Source organism: Malania oleifera, chromosome 6 (genome assembly GCF_029873635.1).
Source record: "Malania oleifera isolate guangnan ecotype guangnan chromosome 6, ASM2987363v1, whole genome shotgun sequence".
In the NCBI taxonomy this organism is placed as follows: Eukaryota; Viridiplantae; Streptophyta; class Magnoliopsida; order Santalales; family Ximeniaceae; genus Malania; species Malania oleifera.
The window spans coordinates 85,966,152-85,986,066 of record NC_080422.1 but is presented as its reverse complement, the minus strand read 5'-3'; the positions used below and the strand labels follow the sequence as shown (position 1 = coordinate 85,986,066).

At 36.3% G+C, this 19,915-nt stretch overlaps 2 protein-coding genes across 5 annotated transcripts; both read left to right on the top strand.

The window, feature by feature from the left end:
• Positions 1–4,442: 4,442 nt before the first annotated feature.
• On the top strand, positions 4,443–8,604 carry LOC131158320 (protein NDL1-like). Its single transcript, XM_058113105.1, has 11 exons — positions 4,443–4,624; positions 6,018–6,117; positions 6,340–6,437; positions 6,591–6,679; positions 6,888–6,948; positions 7,032–7,118; positions 7,203–7,280; positions 7,372–7,428; positions 7,585–7,640; positions 7,759–7,894; positions 8,034–8,604. The coding sequence occupies exons 1-11, from the start codon at positions 4,565–4,567 to the stop codon at positions 8,253–8,255; spliced, it is 1,044 nt and encodes a 347-aa protein (XP_057969088.1). The 5' UTR covers positions 4,443–4,564; the 3' UTR covers positions 8,256–8,604.
• A 1,642-nt stretch (positions 8,605–10,246) lies between these two features.
• LOC131158003 (thiamine phosphate phosphatase-like protein) lies at positions 10,247–19,130 on the top strand. 4 transcript variants are annotated; one of them, XM_058112541.1, is made up of 4 exons: positions 10,247–10,572; positions 11,168–11,289; positions 11,392–11,593; positions 18,481–19,130. In XM_058112541.1, the coding sequence occupies exons 1-4, from the start codon at positions 10,432–10,434 to the stop codon at positions 18,853–18,855; spliced, it is 840 nt and encodes a 279-aa protein (XP_057968524.1). In that variant the 5' UTR covers positions 10,247–10,431; the 3' UTR covers positions 18,856–19,130. The 4 variants fall into 4 exon arrangements, with proteins under 4 accessions (XP_057968524.1, XP_057968528.1, XP_057968525.1 ...); XM_058112545.1 differs by having other exon boundaries at positions 10,269–10,572; positions 11,198–11,289; positions 18,520–19,130; XM_058112542.1 differs by having other exon boundaries at positions 10,269–10,572; positions 11,198–11,289.
• Positions 19,131–19,915: the final 785 nt, after the last annotated feature.

Genomic DNA, 19,915 nt, shown 5'->3' with positions numbered 1-19,915 from the left:
CGAAGTAGAACCATGGTTTGTCGTTTGTTTCATTCTTGGCATGATGATTTTGATGAAAAACGATTGATGAAAATATTGAAAAGAATGTGGGAATGAAGTAGGAAGATGATCTTCAAGGTTTTAATTGGAAGATTTTGCATGACAGAACACTTGGGAATGAAGGAGAAAAAGGTTTTGGAGAAGAGATAGTTAGGAGACCAAGGATTTAAAAAGTTAGGGTTTTACGCACTGTTCGTATTTAAACCGATGTTAGTCAGTCGACTGATCTCGATGTGTCAGTTGCCTGACAAGTGTGTTTCTTTGAATTTTCACAAAATAGTAGCGAGTCAGTCAACTGTGCCTCATAGAGTCAGTCGCTTAACATTCACTCATTCAAATTTCCTCTTCAAACTACTTCTCTACTATGTAATAATTCTAGTTCACGTCTTATAGAGATGAATCTATCTTTTGAAAGATGTTTTGTAAAAATGTTATCCCATTGATCATTGGTATTCACAAACTCAAGTATGATATCCTCTTTTTACACATGATTTCTCAAAAAATGATGTCTAATATCGATATGCTTGTATTTAAAGTGAGAGATACGATTTTTGGAAATATTTATGGTGCTGATATTATCACACTTAATTGGTACACCCGAATATTCCAAATTAAAATCCTTTAACTATTGTTTCATAAAAAGAGTTTGTGCACAACAACTACATGCTGCTATGTATTCTGCTTTTGCAGTAGATAGTGCCACGAAATTTTGTTTCTTGGAGAACCAAGACAACAAAGATCGTGCAAGAAACGTGCAAGAAAGTGGCAAGTACCACTAGTACTCTTTCGATCAATTTTTGCATCCAGCATAATCCGCATCCGAATGATTAATAATCTCAAAGCCTATATCTTTAGGATACCATAGACCTAAGTCAGTAGTACCTATCAATTATCTAATTATTCTCTTGATTGCTATTTGACGAGATTCTTTAGGGGCTACTTGAAAATGAGCGCACATGCAGACACTGAATATAATTTCTGGTATACTGACTGTCAAATAAAGCAGACTACCTATCATGCCTCGGTAGTATTTCATATCTACTGGTTTTTCTTACTTATTTTATCAAGGCTTATAGAAGTGCTCATTGGAGTCCCTAATGACTTTCCACCTTCTATATCAAACTTTTTAAGCAAGTCTCTTATATATTTTGATTGATTTATGAAAGCATTTTGAGCCCTAAAACTTTACTTAAACAAACATGTTAAGTACCCTTGATTTGTTATCATCAAAACAAGATTCTAAATCTTGTTAGGCCAACAAAGTTAAATGTAATAAGCTAACTTGCCATAATCCCAAATTTTATTATTTGTCCATAAAAATTTACCAATAAATAGAACAAATAATAAAATAAGTCGTTAAGTAGTTGTATGTATTTCTTAATGAGCAATTACACGAAAAAAAAAAAAAAAAAACCAACTAATGTGGGTGCACACAATGTTCTAACATGGGTAACAGATTGTTATAACATGTAAGCTTATTTAGAGTCCATATTTAGCAATTTTGGAGTTCATGTAATTCCATACTATAGAATCACTTCCAAGCTAGTATATAAATAATAAAGGGCATGTTTAGATTGGTTTATTTGGATTACTGTATTGATATTTTTTTTTTTGTTTTGATGTCTGAGATGATTTTTATAGTTTATATGTAAATCCCATATGTCCTACTTGTAACCTCGATATTGTTCCACCATAAGCGAGAACTATCAAAAAAATTGAAGTTGCGTAAAAAAAAAAAAAAAGTGACATTTGAAGTAAGATCAACTACCCTTAAGTAATTTTAGCATCAAAATTAATTTCCAACACTACCGAATTGTTGTAATTATCAACTATTATCTTGAATAACCATACAAGGTAAAACTACTTTTATCATAACTTATTAACAATCCTAAATGAATGCTTAAGAAGTCATACTAATGATCAGTAAAAAAAAGCATATGCAACTTAAAAAACTCAAATATCACACTTTTCTCGATAATTAAAATAAAAATAATTTATTTGAACCAAAAATTAGATAAATAACTTTTATAAGTCTTTGAAATGCTGCCTTAGACGTCAATTGAAAAAAAAAAATGAAAAAAAAAAAACCCTTCGACTTCTTTGACTAATTTCAAACATGCACCCCCTTAAGATTTGAACTTGTTAACACCCCCTTGAGCTTGATTCATTCTTACACACAAAAAAAGAAGAAGAAAAAAAAGAGATGAAAGAAAATGAATTCATTTGAGAATTGAGAAATCAAACAACTTTGGGTCCTGCAAAATATGTACAAGTGAAGTGATTTGATTTGGGAATGGAGAGTGGCACACCTCATAAGCCATATTGGCATATTCATAATGGGGGGGAAAAGCTCTTGACAGGGAAGCAATTGGGTTCCACAAGCAAAAGTGACATTGTCCCCCGACCCAAGCAATAGGGGAGAGGTGAGGTGGGTCTCCTGTCCTTATTCCTTTCCATTATGAATGCTTCCTAACTCAGCTTACTGCCTTATTACCCCTCTCTCTCTCTCTCTCTCTACTTAGCTTCCACCATAAAATGACATAAGCTGATTGTGACCATTGGCCCAATGCCAAAGGGTATGCCACCCAAGCTGAAACTCTTTAGAGTCCCTCAAATTGGGCAATGTTAAGTAGTTTATTTTGATTTTGTTTTTGTTCATGGTAAGACGGTGTATTATACATCTGTTGTGATTCACCCCTTCGTCAGATCTTGAATGCACGCGAGCTTTGTGCATTGGGCTGTTTTTTTTTTTGGGTTTTTGGATATTATTATCTTTATTTATTTATTTATTTTTGCAAAAAATGGTTTTTACAGAGGTCCCAAAAGAAAAAGTCTAATTGTAACTGAGTTTTTTTTCTTTAATCCACTAAACCTTTTTTCACTATCCGAGCCTTTGATTTTTTATCCGGGAACAAAAGATAAAGCAATGTACACGCCTAAAGTACGCTTTTAAAAATTCTTAATATTTTCATAAATAAGTACTTAATTATTTTTACTAAAACCTGTGTGTGTAATAATTAATATATAGACACACAAACCGAATAGTGAACTAATCCAAATTATTAATTTTTTGGTAGCTCACATTGCAATGATTGGATTATAGAAGTTATGATTTAATAGGTGCTTTTAATATAAAATTAAAATGGACCATCGACTTGTTTGTGAAATTACAGCTCATGCTTTCTGATAAAAAGTCAAAAAGAAATTGTCATCGCCAACTAAGGAATCACAATTAGACATCAAAATAATTACTTAATTTGATTATTGTAATCACTTGCTTTGAAGAAAAATCTTTTAAGTGCCAGTTGTACGATTGCCTAGCTAACGCAGATAAATGAAAAGATCTCAAATGTTGGGTGTCACGCAAAAAATATTTAATTATTTTCTATTGCCATGTTAAATGCTTCGACGCTCAATTAATTTTTATACTAGTGCCTATTGATTCAAATCATTACCGAACTTTTAAAATTAGATTAATCATTATTTCAAAATTGTATTCATTGATATGCTTAGTCTTTTAAAAGTCACCGAAATCTCTGCCTAATATTAAGGTGAATCGGATTTTAAACTAATGTATGAATTCCATATTAAACGGATTGGTAACACATATCAAAATATTAACCTAAAAAAGAAGAAATATAAGTTATTAGTTTATTTAATTTTTTAAAAATATTTTAATTATAAATTTGTGAAAAAATAAATTAAAATTAGCTCAATTTTATTTAATTAATGCTACAAAATTAAAATGCAATTTCTCATTAAAATTCAGTATTTGTAGAGAGATACCCTTTTTGCAAACAAAATTAAACATGCAAATAAAAATAATAAAAAATAAATAAAATCAGCAGATGTTAATTGTGAAACACAATAATAATAATAATAATAAAAGCTGCCACAGTGCCACGTGGACCTAAGGAGGAGAGCATCCAATGAGGAGGAAGGGGTTGGAGTCAGCAGTCAACGCCACTCTCCGTAGCTATTTTTGCTATCCCCATAATTCGGGTCCCGGTCTCGACCCTAAAGCCGACACTCCATTTTCAATTTCGGATCCCTCGAGTCCATTTTGGTAAAATCCGCTTTGACCAGGACCGATTGAGGAAAAGAAACCGCCAGGTCAGCGACCTCGAAAGAATTTTTTTAAAATAAACAAAGGAACCAGAAACGACGTCGCATTGATCCGATGGCGCCCGCCCACATATGCCACGTGCGCAGGAGGCCAAGCTGTCCATATTTTACCGCGGTTAAACCTTGACTTGACCGCGGTTACATAATATGTTGGTGCGGACACGGCCGCGCAGTCCCTGGGTTAAGAGGAGGCGTCGGTGGAGGTTAATGAGGTTAATAATCGCAGTAGAGAGAGAAAGAGAGAGGAGAGAGAGAAGGACGCTTCGTATATAAGGCATTCAAACCTGAGACATCTGTTTGTTGGGAGAGAGAGAGAGAGAGAGGAGAGAGAGAGAGAGAGACGCGTCGGAGGAGAGAGAGAGGGTTGGGGTTTTTTGTTCAGGCGCAGAGAACCGCGGCCATGGCAGAGTTGAATGATTCTGTTTCTGTCGATATGGAGACAATCTCACTCGGTGGAAAGGTGTGAATAATCTTATTGCAATGAGTTAAATGAATGGATAATGTTTTTCTTTTTTCTTTTTTCTTTTTGGATTGGTAATTTGCTTTCTGGGGTTTGATTTTTTTTTTCTGGAAGGTTTTAGTTTTTGATGTGGCATTGACATGGATTGAAGCTTTGGAAAATGGTTGATTATTGACGTAGATCTGTGCTCTGATTGATACAAGTTTTTGATTTTTTTTTTTGGGGTGTTCTCTAGGAGGATATTGGGGTTTTCTGTTTGGATTAACCAGATTTGCAGTGTGTTTTTTATTTTCCTGGTTTTTTAAAATATTTTTTTGCCCTGTTTCTTTCGTAGCGGGATTCTCTGATTGTTTGTGTTTTACATTTTTTGTTGTTGAATTATGTCCTTTTTTGTTATGCTGGATGGGTGAACGGGTGTCATAAATTTGGAGTTGAGCGTCATTTGGTTGCCTAGAAAATTTGGATATGATAAAGAAAATGAAATACTGAACGGGGACTCTGGAAATTAAAGAACTTTTCTCAACCGAGGCTTGTACAACTATCTGCCTTCGTTTAGCTGAAAATCCATGAATTAGAACACAAATTATTCATCCAAAACTTTTATTTTCTTGTTTATTTAATTATACCCTCTTGTCTTCTAAGCAAGCAAATGGAGGTTTGTTGATTGTGGATTAGCTTCAAACTGGATAATCCGTATGAATAGGAAAAAGGATTATGTTTTCTGCTCTTCTCTTTTGTTATTTCTTCTAATCCCCTCCCTTGCCATATTCTGATGTTTTCTTCTCGTTAGATATTAATTCTCTGATGCGGTGAATTGGCATCGTTTGGTAAATTGTTCGCGACCTTTGTATTATTCAAAGCATGCTGTAGTTTTTCTTGTTTTTAGAAACGCATTGATTCCTTTCTTTGTCTTATACATCTCTTTTAACAAGTTTAAAAAGATTGTAGGTGATTTTCAATGATAAATATCAGTGCCTTCTTTAATTAAATAAGATTCCCTGCTCTTCTTTGAACTTCTATTAATCTTTAAAGAAAAATCCATGATTGAATTCAACAGACACATGTCTTTTACTTTTTTTCACATAGACAAATTGAGCTATTTGGGTTACAAAAGGGGCCAGGCCAGTGCACATGGCAAACTCCTTGTGTGAATAAAATATCTGGACAAAGCTTCAGCTTTTCCTTTATTTGATGGGTTTATGTGCGAGTCAAAGGGTTGCCACTGCTTATAAAAAAACGCTTCTCTTTCTGAACTAATACCTGCGGATTGGAGAAAGTTTATATTGTAGTTATGATTTCAATGTAGTTTCACCTTTTTGTTTCTTAAATTGTTTTTTTCCATGGTGATTTTGTTGTTTGTAATGAGCTTTTTTTCTGTAATTTTTTTCCTCAGGAACATTTTATAAAAACTGGCCGTGGTTCTGTGTCTGTAATTGTGTATGGAGATCAAGACAAGCCAGCACTGGTTACTTATCCTGATTTAGCTCTAAATCGTAAGTTCATTGTTTTCATGTTGTAGCTTTTCTTAGGTTTCTTGCATATTCAACCTGTGTAATTCATCCAGTTGTTTCTACATATTTACCTATGTAATTTGTATATAACCAGAACAATTCACAAATTTTAGAAGTTGATTTGTGAGATACAAAGTTCTTTTCATTTTGGTTAAAGCATGCATGAACCTAACAAAATTTTTTTCCGTCTATGTGCTTGTGCAGACATGTCTTGTTTCCAAGGGTTGTTCTTTTTCCCTGAAGCGGCTTCACTGCTGCTCCACAACTTCTGCATTTACCATATTAGTCCTCCTGGACATGAGGTCAGTGAATTGAATGGTTTGAGATGCATTTTTATGATAATTGGTTCCATTTCCTGAATTGATTTGTTTAGGTTCTATATTCTGGATTCATTTCTTTTGAGTTTTATTACTCACATAATCTCTCTTCTGGACCTTGTACAAGAGTTCTTGCAGTTGGGAGCTGCTGCATTTTGTCCAGATGATCCTGTGCCTTCTGTTGATGACCTAGCTGATCAGGTCAATGAGGTGCTCAATTTCTTTGGGTGAGAATGGAGTTCAAATTTTGTCACTTAATAGTTCATTGTTGCTGTCTTCTACACTTTTATTGATTTTTATCAGAACTTGAATGAAATAGAGTTAAAAATTGTTGAATCTTTTTCCTTTTCTCTTACTGATCACTTGGAAAGGTTTTATGATAGGAAATTTGTCCTCAGAAATTGTTTCTGATGGCATAAATGTCTTGTTGTTTAGGCTTGGTGCAGTAATGTGCATGGGCGTCACAGCGGGTGCTTATGTCCTCACACTTTTCGCCGTATGTTCCTTCTGGAATGGTGTCATTAATGCAGCAAAAAGTTAATTCTGCATGGTTTAATTAATTCAAGTTTTGAATTACAGATGAAATATAGGGAGCGTGTTCTTGGTTTAATACTTGTTTCCCCTCTCTGCAAGACACCCTCTTGGTCGGAGTGGTTGTTTAACAAGGTTCCTTTTTTGATCCCTTCTTTCATCTTTAATTGGAAAAAGATATAAACTTCAATATTACCATAAAATTACTTCTATATGCAGGTGATGTCAAATTTGCTATATTTCTATGGGATGTGTGGTTTGATGAAGGATTGTTTACTTCAGCGGTACTTCAGCAAGGTATTTTAGACTTTCTTGTCTTGCAATGTTATCTCCAACCCCCTTTTTTCTGACTCACTTGCACTAATGCACTTGCTTTTATCCACAATAGGAAGTCCGTGGTAGTGCAGAAGTTCCTGAATCAGATATAGTTCAAGCATGCAGAAGAGTGAGTGCTTCAGCTAGTCTTCTTTTTATGTTTTCTCAAACTGCTAATTTGACTGAATCGTTTGTTTATTCATTAATTTTTTTCCTTTGTATGATAAAATTTTCAAAAATGACATAATTTTTATTAACTTCCTATGATTTGTTGTTTTTTTTTCAGTTGCTAGATGAGAGGCAAAGCATAAATGTGTTGCGGTTTCTTCAAGCAATTGATAGGTAAGCACCATAGGATATTTCATATTAGTTAGTATTCCTTAGCTCTTTGCAGGTTCCTTGTCCAGTGTTGGATGTTTTAAAGTGCTTTTTAATCAACTTTATTTTTGCCAACTAACAGGAGACCGGATATCACCGAAGGATTGAAGAGACTCAGGTGCCGAACCCTCATATTTGTGGGGGATAATTCTCCTTTCCATTCGGAGGCCCTCCACATGACTTCGAAGCTTGATAGAAGATACAGTGCTTTAGTTGAGGTATGTGACGGATCATGGCGTGAACAAATCCAAGCGTGTATACCTTATATTTTTGTCTTCTTGTCCTCTTTTTTTTTTTTTTTGGGTGGCTAAATTCTGTGGTAAGTGGCTGAGAGGGATTGAGTTTGTTGTTGTGCAGGTTCAGGCTTGTGGATCAATGGTGACGGAGGAGCAGCCGCATGCAATGCTGATACCAATGGAGTACTTCCTTATGGGATATGGATTGTATCGGCCGTGCCATTTCAGTGAGAGCCCAAGGAGCCCTCTCAGCCCCTCTTGCATCTCCCCGGAGCTTCTCTCTCCAGAAAGCATGGGGTTGAAGCTAAAACCGATAAAGACACGTGTTTCGTTCCATGCTTGAAGTGCAAGGAAAGGAAGTAGAAGGATATTTTGCTTTGCTTGCTTCTAAAGTGATTCAGAAGTCCAGTTAATTTTGTGTTCAGTAAATTTTGATTCCCTGAGGGAGGAAGGGGGGGGGGGGGGAATGTGGGTTGGTTGGAATATTGTAGATATGGAATGAAAGGTTTTTTTTAAAAAAAGAATAGAGGGAGAGAGAGAGAGAGAGGGAGATAGAGGAGTTGAATTCATTCATTTGTAGTAAAGTCATAAACTTTCGTGATTGAGCTGTATGTACATCCTTAAAAAAGAGGCATTTATTTGTGATGATGAGCAAATTAATATTAGTGAAACCAAATGAAATTATGTGCTAACCCAAATCTCTCTTCCCTCTCCTCCCCTGAGCTGTGAAATATATTTTGTCAAAATGCATTATTGCCTTAAAAGGGTAATGCTAGGAAGAGGCTGGCAGCCACTCAAGACGGCTGTCAATGGTCTTCTATTTTTTGGGCAATGATAGTGTTAGGCAAGGTTTGCCCATTTCCATAATTGGAGAAATGTGGGTTCTATGGCTCATAGGGTGTGTGGGGTTGGGCTTGGGTGTCTTTTCTTGACAGTTGACAGGCAGATGCAGGGGTGATGAGCTCTTTTTTACAGGGCTTGACAGAAAAAAAGTGTGTTATAATCATTAGGCCTTGTGTCTCCTTATATTGGCAGGTAAAAGTGAAGTAGGGGTTGTGGTCAAATGCAATTTTATGGTGATTCTTGGGCGACAGCCTACGGCCCCAGGCCTTGTTTGGATGGTATTAAGATGAGTAAAACATTAATAGCATGCAAAAGTAAAGTTTTGTTCATGTTATATCACTTTCTTTGATGAGAGTTTTTCATTGAATTAGTACAAGGATAAAAGCTCTCCTGAAGTCATTTTATAATATCGAACTCTTTTCTTTTTGCTTTTGTAAATATTTGAAATCTATCACTTTCTCAAAATCATAGTGTCTAGGCATTCAATCATTGTTCTTTTTCTTTTCATTTATTATTTTTTGTTAAAGGTCCAACTATGAAACATATCTATATTTGAATCATGACAACTTATTAGGTGAAGTTCCTTGATTAATGTTAGATTTAAGACAATTAATTACATTCTTAAATCATAAATATTTTTTAGTTCATAGTATTTCTATTTCAATCAATATTTCTTGTAATTTTGGCAATTTAAGAATTTGTTAGATATTTAAAATCTAATGTGTTTTGATTGTCCCACTTTGTAATTTCTCAAAAAACACGCAATAGAAAATCGAATCATGAGACTTCCATATTAGAGGTATTAAAACCTATTAATTATTTTCTTTAATACACTTGTAAATGCATATATATATATATATATATATATATATATTTCAATTTGGGCTGATTCATGAAATATTTCAATGTAATTAATTAATTACTTTTTTAAGAATATAGTGTCTGAGATCCTTTAAACACTCCACTAAACTGTCTAGAAAATATATTCATCCCTTTATCATTCTTCACCTAAATATTAAAGTGTTATCTCGAATAAAATATTGTAACCCTCAAAACTCGAAACCTGATATTTTAATTAAATATAATTAATTAAATTAGTTGCTTACTTTATCTGTTCTCACTTGTTTAATTTGGTAAATTTATTCTAGTAAAAAATAATTAAATCTTAAATAAAGTGACTGTTTTGCTTTATATTATTTGATCTATTGGGCTTGGATTAGGTAAAGTTGAGTTTGACTTAAAAAAATAATTTTTAAAAAAGTGCAAGTGTAGCTAATTTATTCCTTAAATAAAGTTAATAATTTAAAATTGAAATAATCATTATAAAAATTATTTTTTACCTATAAAAAGCCGTTTAGCTTTGAAATCACAAAAAGTAAAAGCAAAAGTTGAATTTATATAATATAAATTAGTAGATAGTTAGTAACTTTTAATATTTGGTTATTAAAAACTTTAAATTATTGAGAAAACTTGGTTTCTTAAATTTCAAACGGCAATGGTTTCTTCTCAAAATCGAACGGCTGTTATCACCCGGCATTATGGTCTATGCGCGCGCGGAGCAGCAGATAATAAACTCCGTAATTCCCCGAACCGAGGATCCAATTGCTCTCGGCGAATCAGTGGGCGGTGGTGAGTCCAGGAAGCGGTTTTAATCTGCCGCCGGAAAACAACCCAGAATGGCGGCACCGACGGTGGTTGTTTTCGACTTTGACCGGACGATAATCGACGGCGACAGCGACAATTGGGTGGTGGTGGAGATGGGTCTGACCCAGTTGTTCCATCAGCTTCGTCCCACCATGCCCTGGAACTCTCTCATGGTTAGTTTCCAATTCCATAGCTTTCTAAAAGCTTGTCGATTTAGTATTAACAGATGTGTATTAACAATTAGTTAGTTTAGTTCAAGCTTTGTTAATTAAGTTGTTTATACATTTTATTTATTTAACAGTATGATTCGTTCGTTTAATCGTTGCATTCCTTGGAAATCTTCGTCTGTTTAATTCGATCAACGAAATCTTAGATTTTTGCTCGATTTAGTTTGATTAATCGTACAAATGATTTTATTTTTTTCTTTTTTAAATTTGTAACAGAGGGATTTGTCGTAAATAGAACAGCACTACGAATGTACGTTTAATTGTAGCTTTACTTCAACAAGGAATCAGACCTTTGCAATCCCAATTGCGGGGCTGTCGCATGCCCTTGTCGGATTTTGATAATTGAATTTAGATTTCTGTGAATTTAGACAAAATGTTATATTAAATTATATCGAGTTCCGTCCAAATTCAAATCTAAGGCTGTACTTTCAAACATAACCTTACTATTGGGGTATCTTGTGAGGCGTGAAATCAGTATTGTAATGTAGGTTTTTTGCATTAACCATGAACCAATTTGCTCTGTTCTGTTTGGAATTTGAAGGATTGTATGATGAAGGAGCTCCACTCACAGGGAAAAACAGTTCATGAAATCGCAGACTGCTTGAAACGTGTTCCATTGCATCCCCGGATTATTGCAGCCATCAAAGGTGCCCATGCGTTTGGGTATTTGTTCACCATCTTCTTCATGGTTCACATTTGTTTACTTATTGTAAATTAGTATTTTGCTGTGCTAATATGAGAATTATGATCATGGGTTTGCTTTAGGTGCGACTTAAGGATAGTGAGCGATGCAAATCAATTTTTCATAGAGACAATACTTGAGCATCATGGATTATTAGGCTGTTTCTCAGAGATCATCACAAACCCCACCTTTGCGGATGAAGAAGGCAGGCTTAGGATCTTCCCTTACCATGTTCTCAACTCAACTCCTCATGGTTGCCGTCTATGCCCTTCAAATTTGTGCAAGGTATCTAATTGATTTACTTCAGCTATGTTCCTTATTTTTATTCATTTTGTTTTAAAGTTTATATTAGTCTCTTCATCTCTTGTATTTGACTGCTGATTGGGGAACATGTCTTCCAAACTTCTGGCCACTTCTCAATTCCATGATTAGCTGGTTGATTTGTCATACTTAGTGAAATTGAATTTTGTTGACGCGCAACGATTTTAATCTTCCGATCAATAAAATAAATATCAAAAAGAACATTCACAGAAAAATGGAGATGAGAGATTTTACGTGGTTCGGCAAGGTTGCCTACGTCCACGGAGCGTGTACCTGGAGAAAAGTCCACTATGAAATGATGGCAGTACAAGATATGATTAGTCTCTCTCCGATCCAAGATCCCCTGTACGCCCCTTCACCTTCAACCCATTGAAGAAAAGTTTTTCTTAGAGAGAACCCCTCTCTAACTCTCCTTGCACAAAATGACAAGCAATCCCTATATTTTCCCATGACTTACAAACATATATATGACACCATACAACCGTTGGATTTAGAGACGAACCGATGACTGTGATAAAAGCCACAATAAATAAATAAAAATAAACATATTTTTTTAACAATCTCCACCTTGACTTTTAATCACAGCCAAGTACAACATTTCATCCCCATGCTCTGGGATGCTTTGTCCACAATCAACTAGAGATTACATTAACTAAGTCCAGACAGCGCTTGAACTTAGCTAATGTAACAGGCTTCATGAGCATATCTGCAGCATTTCCATTTGTGTGGATCTTCAATAACTGGAATTTACCACTTTCAACCCACCTCTAACTACATGGTACCGCACGTCAATATGCTTCGTGCGAGAGTGGTAGACGGTGATTCCTTTGCAAGTGGATCGCACTCTGACTATCACAGAATACGTGTAACCTATCTTGCATAATACTAAGTTCCTGAATCAGTCTAGTTAACCACAAAGCCTCCTTACCTGCCTTTGCCAAAGGTATGTGTTGAGCATCTGTAGTAGACAAAGCTGTAGTAGGTTGCAACATAGCCTTCCAACTAATGGAACCACCAGCCATGGTAAAAATGAAGCCAGAAGTAGACCTCCTCTTATCCAAATCACCTGCATAATCGGAGTCCACATAACCCTAAACATTACAATCATTAGTACTTTCAAATAGGATACCATAATTAGAAGTGCCACGCAAATATCTGAAAATCCATTTCGCCCCATTCCAATGCATTCTACCTGAATTAGCCATATATTTGCTTACCAAACTAACTGCATATGACAAGTTTGGTCTACTACATACCATAACATACATCAGACTCCCTACTGCACTGGCATAAGGCACACTAGCCATATCTAACTTATCCTCATCAGTAGAAGAACACGGTTTAGCAGGCAACTGAAAATGAGCAGCTAGAGAGCCTCATCCATGTTAAACCTTTCCAACACCTTCTCAATATACTTATCCTGTGACAACCACAACTTCTTCTATTGTCTGTCCCTCTTGATTTCCATGCCAAGGATCTTTTTTAGCTGCACCAAGATCCTTCATTTCAACCCATTAGTACTGTTAGAGGCAATCAACATGTCATCCACATATAGCATAAGGATCACATATACACCATTGTTAAGCAATTTGAAGTAAACACAACTATCATAACTGCTTTTAACATACCCAATCCTCAACATATAAGAATCAAACCTCTTATACCATTACCTAGGGGATTGCTTTAAACCATAAAGAGACGTATTCAACTTACATACCTAGTGCTCTTTACCTTGTTCCACAAACCCCTCCAGTTGCTCCATAAAGATATCTTCCTCCAACTCACCATGAAGGAAAGCTGTCTTTACATCCATTTGTTCCAGATCTAAATCATGCATGACAACCAATGCTAATAAGGATCTAACAGAAGCATGTTTAACAACAGGAGAAAATATTTCATTATAATCTATATGTTCTTTTTGTTTGTATCCTTTTGCTACTAACCTGGCCTTATATTTTATCCCTTCTGATTTTGAAGTAGGTTCTTTCTTTCTGAAAACCCACTTACAACCAATCAGCTTCTTGTCCTTGAGCTTCTGAACCAACACCCAAGTGCCATTCTTATGAAGAGACTCCATCTCCTCAACCATGGCTCCAAGCCAACTATCTTGTTTAAAACTCTGAACTGCCTCTTGAAAATCAGAAGGATCTTCACTACTAGTAATCAGAGCAAATGCAACTAAATCCTCAAACCCATACCTAACCGGAGGCTTAACATTCCTCCTTTCTCTGTCGGTGGCTAGCCCTGTAGGCTCTTGTCTATCACCTGTCTGAGGAATTTCTTGAGGAACTGTAGCTTGTCTCACTGTATCCTGTGCAACAGAATCAACAATAGTAGTCTGAGTATTACCCGTACCCGAATTCTGAATACTGTCCAGCTCCACCTGAATAGGTACTCCTATTGAATCAGACTCCTTCTTCTTATCAGCATTCTCCTTCAACATGACTTCTTCATCAAAGACCATATCCCTGCTAATGACCACCTTCCATGCTATAGGGTCTCACAACTGGTACCCCTTCACTCCTTCTTGGAAACCAAGAAATACGCACGGTTTGGACTTAGAGTCTAACTTTGATCTGTCCTATTCCTGCACATGCACATACGATGGACAACCAAATATTCTCAACACAGAGTAATCTATTGGCTTACTTGTCCATACCTCCTCAGGAATCTTTGCATTAATAGCTGCAGAAGGAGACCTGTTTACTAGGTAGCATACCATACTCATTGTTTCTGCCCAGAATGATTTAGGTAGATTAGCCTGAATCCTTATACACCTTGCGCTCTCTAGTAATGTTCCCTTCATCCTTTCAGCCACCCCATCTGCTGTGGCCCATGTGGAACTGTATAGTGCCTAGTGATCCCCTCTTCCTTACAGAAGTCAATGAATTGGCTGTTTTTGTACTCTAGTCCATTATTAGATCTCAGAAACTTCACCTGTTTCCCTGTTTGCTTCTCTACTTGAGCTTTCCATTCCCTGAACTTACTGAAAATACCTCATTCCTGTGCTTCAGAAAATACACCCAGACTTTCCTAGAAAAGTCATCAATAAATGAGACAAAATAAATAGTACCACTATGATACTGTACCTGTACTGGACCACATACATTTGAATGAATGTACTCCAGCACCTCCTTATTCGTATGCTTTCTTGTTCTGAAACTCACCCTGCGCTGTTTACCAAACAAACAATATTTACAGAACTTAAGTTTACAACAAGAATTACCTCATAGTAAATTTCGCCTGTGCAGCTCTTGCAAACCATGCTCACTCATGTGACCCAGCCTTATATGCCATAGAGTAGTATCATCTGTATCTGTATCTGTATCTGTATCTGAAGAGATACTAGCTGCAACTCCACCTGTCACTGTGCTACCCACCAAAGTGTACAAATTGTTCCTCAAATGACCCTTCATTATTATCAGTGAACCTCTAGCTACTTTTAGCATATCATCCCTAACTGAAAAAGAGAAACCATTACTGTCCAAAGAGCCCAAGGAAATCAGATTCTTTTTTAGATCTGGAACATGCCTCACATCCCAAATGTTTCTAACCACAATATCAAACATCATGATTCTAACCGTTCCAATACCAAGAATACCACAGGAAGCATCATTCTCCATCAACACCGTCCCTCCAAATATTGGTTCATAGGGGTCAAACCAGTCCTTTTATGCACATATGATATGAGCACGCCGAATCCAAAGTCCAGGTATCGGCTAAGTAACTGGAACATGTAGTAATAGCCAAAAGATCCCCATCAAAAACTGATGAACTGCTCTCCACTACAGTAGCCTGCTCAGTCTTCTTCCTATTCTTTTCCTCTATATTTCCTTTCCTCCTTAGACAGTCCTTCTTTATATGCCCGTCTTTCCCACAATAAAAACAACCACTCCTCCAGTTCCCGCTCTTACCCCTGAACTTGGATCGAGATTTCCCTCGATTCCGATTGCCCCTGCTAGAACTCCTACCCTGTTGTTGGCTAGACTCACCCTTAGCCACCAACCCTTCTCCATGTCCTGGATGATCTGATTTGTAAAAATTCTTACTCTCCAGAATGACAGTAGTCACCTCATCAACTGTGAGAGTCTCCTTACCTAGCAGTAGTGTGGTTTTCAAAATATCAAGTGAAATGGGAAGCAAATATAAAAAAATCAGTGCTTTATCTTCCTCCTCAATTTTTACCTCAATACTCAGTAACTGCGTGATTATCTTATTGAAATAATTGAGGTGGTCTCTGACTTCTATGCCCTCATCATCCTCAGCTGATACAACTGTTTCTTCAAATACAGTTTATAACTAGGGACTTGGACATATAAATATTCTCCAATTTTTTTCAAAGCTCAGTTGGTGATGTTTCATTCAACACACTGTATTTAATTTCTGGAGCTAAACTTAAGCGAATGGTACTTACCGCTTTCATTTCTAGCTCCTCCCACTGATCATCTGACATGGTCTCTGGTTTCTTGTCTTTCCCATACAGTGCCTTAATCAGTCCCTGTTGGACCAACACATCCTTCACAGTGCTCTGCCACAGACTGAAATTATTTTTCCCATTAAAGGGCTCCACCTCGAACTTGGTCGTCGAAGTACTCGCCATTTAAAATTTTTTTTTTCTCTCCTCGGACGTCAGCAGTAACGTTAGCACCTATTAGGATGACGTTAGCAACGGTGCTTGCGTCAGCTTTTGCATCAACGTGAGGTCAGCGCTCCACGGGGAGGATCTGCGCCTTGACCCGCGCTCCGACCCGATTCTGAATCCGAGTCTGTCACCCAATTCTGGCACTATTCATCATGTTCTTCATCTGTGAAATTTTTTTTTTCTTCCAAATTTTTTTTTTCGCACCTTCAATTAAAAAATGATCCTCCTTCAATTGAAAAATTCTAGAATAATTTTCTGGCACCTAATCTGAATCTTCATGTACCTCAATCCGATCTGAACAAGCCGCTCTGATCTTGATCACTCTCGCGGAAAAACTTTAGATCCAAAAAATTTCTTTCCATCTGATCTGATCTATCAGATCTGCACCCAATTGAAATTGTGCTCTGATACCACTTGTTGACGCGCAGCGATTTTAATCTTTTGATCAACAAAATAAATCACACAAAAAACATTAATAGAAAAATGGAGACGAGAGATTTTACGTGGTTCGATAAGGTTGCTTACATCCATGAAGCGTGCACCTTGAGAAAAATCCACTATGAAACGATGACAGTACAAGATCTGATCATTCTCTCCCCGATCCCAGATCCCCTGTACACCCCTTCACCTTTAACTCGTTGAAGAAAAGTTCTTCCTTGAGAGAATCCTTCCCTAGCTCTCCTTGCACAAAATGACAAGCAATTCGTATATTTTCCCAAACATATATATGACACCACACAACTGTTGGATATAGAGACGATCCAACGGCTATGATAAAAGCCACAATAAATAAATAAAATAAACATATGTTTTTAACAAATTTGTTGGTTGACATGGGTAAAAATGGTATCCAAAAAACCAGTATGACCTGATTTGGTTTCCCATAATGATCATTTGTGCTTTCCTTCCGGTTAACATGTGAATTGGGATAGAAAACGTGCAGTTAGGACTGCCTTGGCTGATGGTGAGCAAACTGTTCACTTGAATTTGTTATCTTTTTGGTCTTTTGCGGCTTTGCCTAATTTCAACAAGTGCTTGTTTCTATAGCAAATGTTTCTTGCGTTTATGAATTCTTAAGAGTATTTCCAAAATTAGAAATAATTAGTGGGCTTTAGAAATCATATGGAAGTTTGGTTGCTTCTCTCTCTCTCTCTCTCTCTCTCTCACACACACACACACACACACACACACACACACACACACACACACACACACATGCAATTCCATTTCAGCACTTAAATACATTAATGGTCTTTGGCAGGTTATGAACTATGGTCATCCACTCTTCAACAAAGACTAAAAAAAACTTCCTTTAAATGACAAACTTTAAACTGGTCAATTTCATTTCATTGGCTAAAAGATAAAAATTCATAAAAAAAAAAATTTAAAGAGCCAAAAAATGCAATTACACAACAGAAGTTTAGGCCGAAAAGCTGATTAATTGACAGAAGTAATCACCAGAGATTTTTTTGTTTTTTCCTCTAGTGTTTTTAGCGAAAGGTGTCCAATTGGTTGGTCCAAAGAATTTTGGATACATGCTAAATTGTAACAACTAGATCAACTATGTTTCTTTTGCCATGACAATGGAAGCATTCAAATGTAAGTCAAGGTGGGAGAATGAGTTTTATGTTAGAGAACTCATCCACAAAACCTAGGTATTAAGGAGAGAGGGTTAAGAGGATTTTATACTAGCTTTGGAATTGCTCATAGAGACGATGTGGGACTGGATGTATATTAATACTCCTCCTCGAGTCCATGGGGGAAATGAGGCGAGAAGAGCCCATAGGGGAAATGAGGCGAGGAGAAGTCCAACCCACGGAGGAGCCAAGCAGCCCAAGGCTCAGCTCTGATACCATGTTAGAGAACTTATCCTCAAAACCAAGGTGTTAAGGAGAGAGGACTAAGAGGATCTTATACTGATTTTTGAACTGCTCACAGAGATGATGTGGGACTGAACTTACATTAATATTTTATAATTGTTAATGATTTCATTCAATAAGCTTATTCAAATAAACATAGGGACAACCTAACAGCTAGGGCAATAGTTTTTACAAGGTTTTAGGATTATGATCTAATTGTTGGAACTGAAGAATACTGAAATGAAATATCAAAGTGAATGATTCTATGACATTTTACTTTCAGGCTTATTTCGATTTGAAGTTCATTTCTTCTTTTGTAATTAAATTTCTAGTCATGAATTCAACCCTAGGGTCTGGTGATTGAGCGGATTCGAGCTTCTGTTTCTCAGAATGGTGGAAGGAGATTCATCTACCTTGGAGATGGAAATGGTGATTACTGCCCAACTTTGAAGCTTATAGAAGGTGACCATGTGATGCCACGAAGAAACTTTCCTCTGTGGGAACGCATACGCAGCAATCCAATGCTCATCAAGGCAGAAGTCCATGAATGGGTTGATGGAGAGGAGCTCGAGAAGGTCCTAGGATGCCTTATCAACTGCATCTCAGCAGAAGAAAACATCAGCAGTAGTGATTCCAATCCATTGAATCCATCTGATTGCAAGTTTCAAGCAATGCCAGACCTCCCCCATGAAGCAGTTCCTCAAAGTCTTCCTGTCCCTCATTAGCACAGGATGTTGAACATGGATGTTTCTGGAAAAAGCATGTAATATTATCTCTCCTCTGTAAGATTGAGCAGAAATATGAATGTACCCATATTGCTTCATCTCCATGGATTGGTGATATTTGGATTCATATCAGCTTGTTTTTAAAGCCGGATATTGTTTTTGATTTTGCTATTGGAGTTTGTTATACCAATCTCCATGGTCGAAACTTGTAAGGCAGTTGGCCTATTTGTCGGGTTTTTGTATTTCGAGAAATAAGGCTCAATTCTCTCTTGAAAGAACTCTGCAAAGTGCAACTGGTGCACAAAGCTTCTGTGGATGCGGTCGGAGAAGGGACAAATCACAATGGGTGTATGGTAAGCAATCCTACATTGCCTTTTTTACAAAAGGCTATTTCCATGCCTCAAACCCACAACAATTGTAGCCAAGTTTCCCCTTTTCTCTCTCTCTCTCTGGAAAGCCTTTCAAATTGATTATGTAGGTTGCAAAACCCAAGATAAATAAACCATTTCCTCTTCATGAGACTGGTCTGACTGCTTCTGGATTTCCCAGTCGTTGATTTTGAAAATTAAGGTGGGGAGAGAAAATGAGGATGAGGAAATGAAGTTGAATTCTCCATTTGACTCTTAGGAAGAATTGGGGGGGAGTAAAATTCCTTTTTAAGTTTCTGATTCTTACCCTCAGTGGATCCCTAAAGCTTCAGTTCTGAAAAAAAAAAATTATTTTCTTCATTTTAATTTTAATTTTTTTTTAAAAAAAATTACAAAAAATCAAAGCTGAATTTCTTTATATATCAATTGCATAAAAAAGTTTAAAAAATAATTACTTTTCTATACAAATGTTAGGAAGCTAAACAGTGGGGCAATATTTTTGTAATTTTTAAAAAAAGAACTATAAATGAAATAAAAATATGTTTAGTCGAACCCACTCTAATGTTTTTGAAAAATATAAATTTCAAACCTTAAATTTGAATTTATGACAATTTAAATGAAATAATACAAAATTTAATATTTGCTGTTTTTATCACTTAGTCTCACCACAAAATCATTCCATTCATTTTCTG

What these genes read in the sequence shown, in the direction of transcription:
- LOC131158320 (XM_058113105.1), top strand. Translation starts at nt 4,565, where the DNA reads ATGGCAGAGTTGAATGATTCTGTTTCTGTCGATATGGAGACAATCTCA. An exon ending in TCCTGATTTAGCTCTAAATC is followed by an intron (nt 6,118 to 6,339) that starts GTAAGTTCATTG and finishes GTGCTTGTGCAG; the next exon opens with ACATGTCTTGTTTCCAAGGG. An exon ending in TTAGTCCTCCTGGACATGAG is followed by an intron (nt 6,438 to 6,590) that starts GTCAGTGAATTG and finishes GAGTTCTTGCAG; the next exon opens with TTGGGAGCTGCTGCATTTTG.
- LOC131158003 (XM_058112541.1), top strand. Translation starts at nt 10,432, where the DNA reads ATGGCGGCACCGACGGTGGTTGTTTTCGACTTTGACCGGACGATAATC. An exon ending in TGCCCTGGAACTCTCTCATG is followed by an intron (nt 10,573 to 11,167) that starts GTTAGTTTCCAA and finishes TGGAATTTGAAG; the next exon opens with GATTGTATGATGAAGGAGCT. An exon ending in AAAGGTGCCCATGCGTTTGG is followed by an intron (nt 11,290 to 11,391) that starts GTATTTGTTCAC and finishes GGTTTGCTTTAG; the next exon opens with GTGCGACTTAAGGATAGTGA.